This window comes from Photinus pyralis, unplaced genomic scaffold (genome assembly GCF_008802855.1).
Source record: "Photinus pyralis isolate 1611_PpyrPB1 unplaced genomic scaffold, Ppyr1.3 Ppyr1.4_LG4, whole genome shotgun sequence".
Classification (NCBI taxonomy): domain Eukaryota; kingdom Metazoa; phylum Arthropoda; class Insecta; order Coleoptera; family Lampyridae; genus Photinus; species Photinus pyralis.
In genome coordinates this window covers 49,730,528-49,742,644 of record NW_022170511.1, presented here as the reverse complement: position 1 = coordinate 49,742,644, position 12,117 = coordinate 49,730,528, and the positions used below count along the sequence as shown (strand labels likewise).

General features: G+C 37.3%; 1 protein-coding gene across 1 annotated transcript; it reads left to right on the top strand.

The window, feature by feature from the left end:
- The first annotated feature begins 2,214 nt into the window (after positions 1-2,214).
- On the top strand, positions 2,215-4,879 carry LOC116168902 (odorant receptor 67a-like). Its single transcript, XM_031484908.1, has 6 exons — positions 2,215-2,542; positions 2,593-2,726; positions 2,776-3,087; positions 4,134-4,307; positions 4,363-4,623; positions 4,668-4,879. The coding sequence occupies exons 1-6, from the start codon at positions 2,299-2,301 to the stop codon at positions 4,746-4,748; spliced, it is 1,206 nt and encodes a 401-aa protein (XP_031340768.1). The 5' UTR covers positions 2,215-2,298; the 3' UTR covers positions 4,749-4,879.
- The last annotated feature ends 7,238 nt before the right edge of the window (positions 4,880-12,117 follow it).

Sequence of the window (12,117 nt, the reverse complement as noted above, 5' to 3'; positions counted from 1 at the left end):
AATTTGACAGAATTTTTTCTCAATTATGTTTTAATTAAACATCATTCATGAACTCCGAAGATCGCGACAATAATTCCTAAAGTTTATTTTTCACAATAAAACTAAAAGTGTATATTTATAAAAAAAATTACTATGACTTGAAAAAAAACGTCAAAAATTTTTGTTACTTTGACACATGTGCGCATATATGATTCTGCCTTTTTAACTTTTCCTTTTATGTTTAAAAATATGTGTACCAAATTTGGTTGCAATCGGTTCGGCCGTTTAGCCGGAAATGAGAGTACAGACAGACCGCCAGACCGACAGATCGACAGGTCGACAGACTGACAGACCGACAGGCCGGCATCATCGAGATTTTGTTTAATTCGAATTCCTTGTGCTTCAAAACGTGTATTTCGTCAAAAAAGTAAGAGGTATTTTATACCCCATAATGCAATACCTCCATTGCTGGTGATCAAAAGGGAATTTTAAAGTAGAAATTTCCTAGATGGATGTAAATTATGAATAAATACAGTTTCGAAATTAATGTGGTCGCTTTCCGCATCCGTAATAAATTCTCCAATGGTTATTTCTTATACAACCCATAAACGCTTATACCCCTAAATTTTGTGTATAGGTACTTTTGCCGTAGAAACCCAATTCCACATTAGTTTAGTTTAATTGCTGTCACCTCGGTAAGCATACAGAGATACCAATAGAACAAACGGAACTGTTTCAATATTTATCCAGTGCAAGTGCAATCGATCGCATTGGCTTAGCGAACTTCTGTGGACTATAGTCATATCTTATTTAGAAATTTCCAACATAATAACAAAGCGGTGATGAACGTAAATCCATACAATTACCTATTGGACAGATACTGAATAATTACGTACCCCTTTTGACAAGGTTGACCAGATCCTGCAATACCTAATAAATTGATTTCGTAGCTATAAATTAAACAAGGAAACGATTCTTTCCCTCGCCCCAGATTTTCCATCGCTAATGCCTAAGACTTGTGTAAAAAGAACATAATAGAAAAAAAAGTTAAACGGGAACGTTATAGAGAAAAGTTAAAGGAAAAGGGTACGTTTTAATTAGGCCGCTTTTTAGTCCTGTAGCCCCTCGGATCATAATTCCTTTACTATAATCACAAAAAAAGTCTTAGAGCAAAATTGTACACAATAACCGTCGCCATTTTTCTAAAACATTTTTGATTACACATTCCTTTTATGAATTTTTATGAAACACCCCATATTTTATTGCAGATTTAGAAAGTGCTCGAAAAGTCCTTTGTTTTTTTATGTAACATGTTATATCATTAAGATTAACGATTTCGCTGTTGTAACCTTTTTCCTCAACATTTTCGAATTTTTTAGAAAGCTTTAATTTGGGACATAGGCTAAGACATAATTTTGCTTAATAAAAAAATAAAATTTTGAATCACCTTCGCTAAATGTCGTATTTTTTTAATGCCAAATGGGACCCCCCCCCCCCTACAAATTGTGGCTTTGGATAGCAAAAACGTCTTTGAATCCAAGTCTACCATTTTTAAAAGCATTTAAAATATCGTTAACATGTTGTGCAAAAAAGTGGTGGGTAGATTTACAACTACAAAAGATGAAAATGAGATACGAACAAGGGGGTTAGCGAATATATCAACCTAAAATAAATGTTGGAAATAACGGTTCTGAAAACTTCAGTTGTTACACCATGGAAATCCGCATGTATTCTCTCCCGCATATACTCGCTCGGCAGTAGTTGGTACAGTCCTGTACACCTCATTCTTGATATAGCCCCAGGGGAAAAATCAAGGGAAGATGAGGTCTGGTGATCTTGGGGGTTACCTTACTGGCCTCCACAGCCAATCCATGAGTTCAGAAACCTTTCATAAACATATTCCTGAACGGCACGGCTGCAATGTGCAGGAGCACCGTCGTGTTGGTAAACCATTTGTTTGTTTATCTTGGTTTTATTTTTCCTAAAAACTTATGACTAGCTAGCAATTAAATCAGATTTTAGGAATTTTATGGAATTGAGAAGGGAGCCTTTGCAGATAACTGTAACTTCCAGCTCAATCCGGCACTAACGGCTAATTTCCCAACCGATACGAATGTGTACATCTTGACCTTAATCAATTGATCACTTGATGAATCCTTTATAAATCGTGACCGCGCAATCTGATCGCCCTTCATTTATTCATATAAGGGTATATGCATACTTAATAAGACGTAATTGAACACATAAATATATTATAAAAACGTTACTTGAAATTAGTCAGCTAAGACCGCGACAGTCTAACCACAGGTTTAAATCGAGATGGACATCAAGGTCCTGAAACGGCAGATGAGGTCCAATTGCCACTATTTACCGAAATTGGTTATTACATGCATGGGCCTCAGCGCTAACGAAACCAACAGTAAACTTTACAAACTTTACGCTTGGATAATACAGTTTTTGGTTGCGTTATATCCGATGACCTGTGCGCATTTGATGTTTTCTAATATGAACAATTACAACATCGTTATCGCTGCAATTTTTAACGTCGTCGGTGGAATTGCAAGTAACTAAGCGGGCACATGTAACGTATTTGTATTGCCTTTGTATTTTTAGGTGTCTTTAAAACGTTTGTGATTAAAAAGAATAGGAGAGGTTTGAAGAAAATTTTTGATGATATAGAAATGCTTCAAGTTCAAAAAAACATAAAAGGTTGGGGGCAAGTAGAGTGTTACAAAATGAATAAAATGGTTGCGACGACATTGTGTTTTTACAAAACATAAACATGGAATGTTTCAGATGCTGGCAGTTATTATAATATTTTACAGCTTCTTGTTTGCTCTGTATATTGGCACAATGCTAGCAAGAATAATTGTGAAAGATCCGAACAAGTGGATTATGCCCATTATCGAATTCTCGCTGTTCGACACGACTTATAGTCCAAATTTCGAAATCGCTTGGTTCTATCACACCGTTGCTACGCTGGGATGTTCATCCATATACTGCTTTGCAGACTTTCTGATCGCTGGATTGATCATAGATCTGACAACTCAGTACACTGTTTTAACGGAAACGATTAAGATTCAGTTTAAAAGTACATGCTCAGAAAAGGTACGTACAATCCTATAATATTATTTAAATCCATTTCACGAAATGGTAATGTTTAAAATTAGCGTTCGTCACTATGGTATTTGCTAAATCTGAATATCTTTTTCACATTATGCCAATCACTTTTAGTTGGATTCCCAGCATCTGGATTCGACCTTACAGCATATACTCCATATGTCAGGACGAGTTCCGAGGTAGGCCAAAACACTTACTGCTTCTTTGTATGGAAAATTATTTCCTTCGGAATCATCCACTTCCCCTGACCTACTGGATTTCATGGATCATGCGAAAGCACTTTAGAATCTTCTTCGTATACGATTCTTGTGTTATTGTAATGGATGCCCACTTGCTCTATCTCTAAATCAAAAGTAGAATGATGCTGGTTTTTCAGTAATTTTCAATTTCTGTCTAAGATCAAACAAAAACCCAGCTTGTCATCACTTGTGCTACAAGACCATCATCTACATACAGGGTAATGAGGGTCTTTCAATATCAATCGTGTTTTGGCAGCAATCAGCGTCACCTGCTTAAAATCCATTTCAAAGCAAGAGATCCAGCACCTTGGTGCTTGTTTCAAACAATACAAGCTTCGGTTTTATCGAAAAACTTTCGAAGATCCTTCGCTCTTAGACCACTTAAGACCTCATGGATTTTTCTTCGGTGATATTCTTTCTCATAGTATAAATTTTGGCTGGGAACAATACGCTGTTCTTGGTAACACATCTAAAATTTTCTCGATACAAGGAAACGGATAGTACACATTTTGTGTACTCATCATTTTTTGCTCCCCTCGTTGTCTCTTTTATTAGGATTAGGATTGGGGCCTTTTTGGGCGAAAGGGATACAGTATGGTTTCACATGTACTGGTCTGCCAGTGCTATTTTAGAAGTAAGTGTAATTTTTCTTGCTGATTTAATGAATGTTGGTTGCTTTTAATCTATTTTCAACTCATCAGCTGATGTGTTACTGGTTTGGAAATTGCACGTGTAATTTTTTACCCTAATGTCCCTACCATTGATATTACTCAGATATCATTATCTTTATTTCAGAATAAGGAACCATCTTACGAAGACCTTAAAGCTTTCATCGGAAGTGTAGTCTCCCACCATACATCCCTTATTCAACTAACCACCGAAGTCAACTCCGCTTGTGCTGATCTTCTTCTCATTACTGTAATGGCGAGCCTGGTTACTGTGAGTTCCGCCATGTACTACGCAACTGTGGTATGGGAACGCGAATTACTTGATACTCTTAACATTATTATTCCCACAATTCCAGGTTCCCATGCAAAGCACAGCCGCGGTATTGTCAATCTTTGAAATGCTAGCAGTTATTACCAGCATGTTTGTGCTCTCGTATTTCGGTACGCAATTATCTACGGCGAGCCAAAACGTAGCGAACGCGTGCTACGAGTTGGACTTTATCGGTTTGGATGTCAGATTTCAAAAAAGTTTGTTAATGATTATTATGCGTTGTCAAAGACCGGCGTGGTTGTCAGTCGGTGGTTTCACCAATCTTTCTATAGCGGTGTTTACATGGGTAAGGATTATTAAGCACCCAAAAAAACTAATTGTACGTTTTAGATGATGAGAAGCACGTACTCTTACTTCATGATACTACGCAAGAATCAGCAAGTGAAGGACGGTACCATGCAATCAACGTAATTTGACCATTATTCACACGATAATAATGTAGCACACAACGCCTTAAGGGATTTGCACTAGCAACAAAATTGAAATGTAGCTATTGTGAAGTAAAATAAAGTTTGTTACTGTGAATCATTCGCAAGGAAATACTTTCTGTGGCGTCGAGGGTTTTCATCGTAACGTATGGCGTGGCAACCAAGAACAAGTTTGCATCCAGTTTAAATTATTTTTGTACAAATAGTGTTCTTGGTGTAACGTAATAGTTATTTGTAGGTACAACTAGAGAAGAAAGTGGAGTTTTTCAACTCGAGTTCAAAGTTTGGAACATAAGCGTAGCGAGTGTGTCAATTAAGGAGCGTTGAAAAACACTTTCTTCTAATGTTTTACACATATTTTTTTCTGAAACTACCATTAAAATTATCGTATGCAATAATGAAGTTTAACACCTAGCAATCTAGATACCGGTAAGCTGCAATTTTAAATGTCATGATTAAGATTAATGCAGCAATTGTTTTTTACTTTCCTCACTAGAGAGGAAAATCACATTTTCTTCACCTCTTTTAGAGACGAAAGACGAACTGTATAAATTTTGATTTTAGTTATTTGAACCCACCCTGTGTATGAAGGCAGAGCCCAAACTGACACTGTTTTTGGAGGAAAATTGTATAAATTATAAAATTTTGAGATGTATAAAAGGAATTGGTGATGGAGGAACAAACATTTTTTTAAATACCAAAGATCGCGAATGACGCATTTGGAACCTACAAAAGTTCCCAACATTGCATTCCCTTTAAACCAATAGAAATATCACGCGAAGGATGGATAGGATATTTACAAAATCTCCTGCGCCAAGATGGGGCGTGGTGAAATAGAGATGTCCTGATTTACATAACTTTCCCGAAATTCAGACCACTTTGATTGTCGGAATTTTTTCCGAATCGTCTCAAACTAATTTCAGACCCCCAAATACCAATTTTTGTCAAAATCAAATGTACCATCTTAAAGTCAAAATTTTGGAGTTTTTGTTACGAAATTGTAATGTTCCCTCGGTTTATTTGAAAAAAAAGATGTTTTCTTTAGTGTCCTCTATCTCCTTTTTTTGCGCATTTTTGCAAATTTATTTGTAATAAGTAGCTTTTAATCTCACTTTGGCTGGCTGGCTGGCAGCAAATGTGGGCGCGTAGAAGAACTCTTGTAGAAAGGCAACGGGTGTACGTGTTTCTACAGGGCCGTGAAATTTGTCAACCTTAGGGACATGGCTACATGATGTGGGGTTGGCGACATCTGGGCGTCATCCTCGAGCGTAGTATACTAACGTGAATGTTTTTCAGTTTTTTCCTATCTTCTACTACAGTTTAGGTCCGATTCTTTTGAAATTGGTGTCGTCGGAAAGATGTTGTAAACGCGCACAACTCCTGCGTGGCGGAATTTTGTTTTTTGTCATAGGGGCGAAATTAACGACCTTTTGCGTGGCGCGCGCGCGCGTCTTCGAGAAGTAGTCAACTTCGGGCGCCTTTTACCTTCCGTTGCGAACTCACGCGGTTTAACGTTTCGTAAATCTCGAATCGCTGTCTCTCTTTCTCGTGTCGCCAATAAAAGTGAATTGTGAGTGAACGGGACGTCGGAAGTGGGTACCGTCAAAGGGAATGTGGTAGCCCCCGACACGATCTTCCTGATGGTGGAGTCAAATCTTCAAACGCGAATTGCGGGTAAACGGGACGTCGGAAGTGGGTACCGTAAAAGGGAATGTGGTAGCCCGCGACACGATCTTCCTGATGGTGGAGTCAAATCTTCAAACACGAATTGCGGATAAACGGGACGTCAGAAGGGGGTACCGTCAAAGGGAATGTGGTAGCCCCCGACACGATCTTCCTGATGGTGGAGTCAAATCTTCAAACGCGAATTGCGGGTGAACGGAACGTCGGAAGTGGGTACCGTCAAAGGGAATGTGGTAGCCCCCGACACGATCTTACTGATGGTGGAGTCAAATCTTTAAAAGCGAATTGCGGGTGCACGCGGAAAGTGGGAAGCGATTAGTGAATGTAGTAGCCTTCGACAAGATCTGTTATTGATGGTTGAGTCGAAAGTGGCTAATAGAATACTGATCTGCCACACAAAAATGCGCTGAAGTCCCTTCGATCTCAAACGAGGACTTTGATAATTTTTTAATTCACACATTATGTAATTCATGTTGGTGGAAAATTTGCCACATTATAGCTTAATTTTGTCTCAAACATTTTAGTTTTGGAGCTTTCTCAAGCAAAAACTAAATTTTAATAGGAGTAATAGAAGTGTGATGGGTGGATTAAAAGGCAAAATTGTAAAATTTACCTCGCGTAACAGTCATTTGTTCTTTCTGCACCTTTTTGTAGAACATTCGCTAAACGTGAAGTGCCAATTCTAGATTGCGGGAAAATATTCTAAACTTCAGAAGAATTTATTTATTCCTCTGAGTTCTAAACTGTCCGCAATGAACCTGATAATAAAAAGACTGAGACTTCTTCGTATTCAAATTGGCAGTGGAATACTTGGATCAAATCCCAACGTTGCAAGTGACGAGGAAATTTTTAGGACCAGTTTTTGGTAAAATGTTTCCGGTATAATTAGAGTTCTAGATATCTCCTATAGCAGATTGGGCTTCTAGTCGTTCTGAAAAGTCTCTCAATAGCTCTGATGTGGTTCCAATTCTAAAGTTAAAGTTTTTACTATTTAAAAGTGCCAAGGAAAGTATTCAAACTTTTTATACAAATTTTGAATTCTGAGTATATAATTCCTTAATTTCCGAAGGCGATTGGTGTACCTTGCCCAATCGATTTACAAAATGAATCTTTTATAAATCGCGATCGAACAATCTGTTCACTTTTAGTTTATTAATATAAGGGTGCATGCTTAATAAGATGTAATTGATCACATAAATATATTATCAGAAACCTACTTGAAATGAAAGCGTTAGTCTAACCATAGATTTAGATCTGAGCGACAACTACAAGATGGACATCAAAGATTTGCAACGGCAATTTCGGTCTAATTGCCATTGTTTACCGAAATTCATTTTTAGATTCCTGGGAATAAACGTTAGCGACACCGAAGGTAAACTTCAGAAGATGTACACTTTGCTAGTGTTCCTTGTGGTCTGCTTGTACTCGACGACATGTTTGCATTTGATTCTTACCAGCTTGAACGATTATAACATTGTTGTTGGCGGAATTTTTAGTGTTGTCGGCGGATTTGCTGGTAACTACCCGAAATAATGAAATCTATTGGTGGTGGCATTTTATTTTTAGTTTGTTGTAAACTTCTTATAATGTACCAGAACAGGAAGAGCTTGAAGAAAATTTTTGATGATATAGAAACGTTTCAACTTCAGAAAAACACGAAAGGTTGGAGACAAGCGGAAACTTACAAAATAAATAGAATGGTCGTAACAGCAACCTATATTTGTAAAGTACCAACGTAAAATGTTTCAGATGCTGACGATTGTCATAATATTTTACAGCGTAATGTTTCTTATGTACATCGGCACATTGGCTACGAGATTCGTAGTGAGCGATCCGAATAAGTGGATATTACCTATTTCCGATTTCTCGTTGTTTGACACGACTTATAGCCCTAATTTTGAAATCGCTTGGTTCTATCACAGCGTTGCTACACTGGTGGGCGCATCCATTTACTGCTTTGCAGACTTTCTTATCGCTGGACTAATAATAGATTTGACAACTCAGTATACTGTTTTAACAGAAACAATACGAGCACAATTTAAAAGAATATACAAGGTACGTAACTTGGTCCAATGTAACTTGGACCATTGTTAAATTTCGTTCCTTTCTTGGTAAAATTTGCTGAACTCTTCTCGTGCATTTTAGTAGAACGTTTATTATTAAGATTATTACGGGACCAAGAACGTTTCCTCTCAAACTTTGTATTTAAGAAAATAATGGGGAGGTTTCTGAAAATAAATGTAGTTAGTAACTACTTCTAACGTCAATACGCTTGTGCAATTGCACAATCCAATTTGCAAAGCAGCTTTGCCAGCCTGAAACAGATACTTCAGAACATACTTCAACAGCTGCTTTAGGAGACTAAAATTGTTCACCGTGCATTCAATTTTTGATGTTCTATGTGTCTCAGTGGTAGAGCGTTGGGCTACATACCCGGAAGGTCGGGTTCAAACCTGGGTGAGGTAAACATTTTTCATCAAAGATGGGAATTTCCTTAGATCAGTTTCGAGCATTCTACCGGCTACTCCGAATTAGGTTTTCCTGCAGTTTTCCTAATTCGTAAGGTAAATATCGGAGTAGTATGGAACAACTTAAGACCTTCTGCAGGGGCAGCTCTAAAAAGCATTATACGGGTCACTCTGTAATTGGGCACAAACCTGTTGAGACCCCAGAACAAGAGGGACAATAAATAAATAAATAAAGTAAGTGACATGGTAAGAAATGAGGGGAATACCGGCCATAAGTCTTTAATTCTAATGTTTTAATCTCTAAAAAATTAACGGTTTTACGGCCTGAGTGAGAGCTAACGTTATCATTATGAAGAAAAATGCGCATGTTTCGTTTCGTTCTAATTATTTTATCGATTGTTGTTAAAGAAAAATTATCTATACCAACAATTTACTTTAGCTATCTGTAATGCTCAGACCCAGAACCCAATCAAGTTTTGATCAAAATGGCCGTTTCATTTCACATATTATATTTATTTCAGAATAATAAACCATGCTATGAAGAATTAGAAGATCTGGTAAGAAACATAGTTTCCCATCACACATCCCTTATAGAACTTACCACCCATGTCAACGATGTATGTTCAAATCTCATCTTCGTTACTGCAATGGCGAGTTTGGCTACTGTAAGTTCTGCTTTGTACTATGCATCTGTGGTATGGAAACGTCGGCCATTTAGAGGCATGTTATCACCATAGGCTAAATTCCAGGTCCCCATGCAAAGCGGGGCCGGGTTAATGGCATGCTTTGAAGTGGTATGCGTTGCAGTCAGCCTATTTGTGCTATCGTATTTCGGTACGCAATTATCAACGGCGAGCCAAAACGTGGCGAATGCGTGCTACGAGCTGGAGTTTGTCGGTTTGGATGTCAGATTCCAACAAAGTTTGGTATTGATCATTATGCGTAGTCAAAGACCGGCATGGCTCAGAGTCGGCCGCTTTACAAATCTTTCTATAGGAGTGTTCGCATGGGTAAAGGAATATGAGCGCATATCGAATAGGCTAATGTAAAGTTATAGGTTATAAGGAGTACGTACTCTTACATCATGATACTACGTAAAAATCAGCAAGTGAAGGAAGGTACAATACAGTAAACGTGTCGTCATTTGTAACGTCAAATTTGCAATGATACCATAGTATTCGTAACAAAAGACGTTTTAGTGTAATACCGATATTAGTGGGTAGTATGCACTTCACAAATTGTAAATGTAGCTATTGAAACGTAAAATAAAAATTGTTGGTGTAGGTATCACTCTTTCTTGTCAATAATACGTAGTACTGGTATGCAAAAGGTTCCTGTATTTGCGTAAGTAGACTAAACGCTGCGTCCGGAGAAGGTTATGAATAAATTGCAACACGTATAGAAGAGGATGTGGTGAAAAATTTCTAGTGACAAAGCAACCGGAGCATTTCAGCTACATTCAGAAAAGAAATTCTGTATTTTTGAGTTTATTTTGCATTGACCCAATTTTGTTTAGGGTAGCATTTTAGCATTGAACTTTATATTAACTGGAAAGGAAAGGGCACAACGTTACCACAAGCAACCCGCACCGTGGTATTTTTACTATCTTTATTAGCATAGGTACATAGAATCACCATAGTCGGTACTTTTCTCGCCCTCCTTCCCGTAGTAGTACACTACCATCTGTGTTTAGCATACATAGAATCACCATTCCATTTTACCTATCCTCCATTTATTTTATCTTATTAGTTACATATACATAGTTACACTTTCCTTAAATTTGTCTTTGGATTACTTTACTGATCATAATAATTATGCGAATAATGAGAACCCTTGACTGCACGTATTAACAACACTAATGGCGATGAGTAATTATGGTCATATTTCAAAAATTTCTCCCCATCACCTTGTCCTCTCATTGCTACCAAACGATTTTGTACAGTTCGTAATAGACATAATTAATCGATATAATTGATATTAACAGAAAGCTGATTAAACTCCAACACCCCTGATGCAGGTCTACAAACTACAGGGTGTAATTTTTTAGATTAGATCGATCTTGTAACGGTAGCTCTAAATTTCCAATTAAATTTTTTTTTCTGGAAATTTCGTGGTGTTAAAAATTGTATATGACATCGAAATTTCGAAGGTATTATTCCGGATGTCTGGAGTCTAGATGTTGTGGATTTGGATCCTATTCAGTTATCTCAATTATGGCTGTTTTACTACAATTGCGAATTCGGTAATTCGATAGCGTGTAGAACGTACATGTTGGTCGTATGTGTTAATTATTTATTGCAATGGCTATTATATCATTCGTAGAGCATTAAGCAAACGAATTAACGAATATAGATGTCCGTCCGAATAACTCACCATTTTTTAGGCATTAATGAGTTAAAAGAAATTAAGAGAAAAAGAAATTTTTTGAAGCATTCGTTTGTGGTCCACGGACGAATCAACCCTGTCGGTGGCAATTAAGTTTTCTTTTTATTTCGTGTCTGAGTGGCGAATACATTCTTGGTATAGAAGTGAAGGTTTGTAGGGTGAGTAGGCTCAAAAGTCAAACTTCATTTAGTATGTTTATTTAGTAATCCAAATATTTCGGACGCACTTTGCTGTCCTTCCTCAGTGGGACAACTGGGAAAAGGTTAACGATTAGCAAAATAAAATTAAACAAAAAGACAGGCAGATTTGTGTGCACTATGCTATGTATTTAATTTTAGATCAAATTGATATGTTACCAGAAATTTTAATGTGTCTTCTTTAAAATAATTTTTGATGTACCTAATTGTTCACCAAGAAATGAAGGCGACCACCATTTTGTTAACGACGTGTTTAGTGCACACAATTGTAAGCCTGTAATTTAATTTTATTTTGCTAATCGTTAACCTTTTCCCAGTGGTCCCACTGAGGAAGGACAGCAAAGTGCGTCCGAAATATTTGCATTACCAAATAAAAATACTAAATGAAGTCTGACTTTTGAGCCTACTCAGCCTACAAACCTTCACTTCAACACCACCCAAGGCCGAAAGAACAAAAACCTTTTAATTCTTGGTATAGTTGCGAGTAACAATGTAATTCCCTAGGTAATTCCTGTCGAATCGACTAAATTAACTACGGTTCAAGTATACAGTTTCTTATATTGCTTCAGTAATTCAGTAAGAAGAGCTAGTGAAATCCTTTGTGGGAAGCTAATCCATA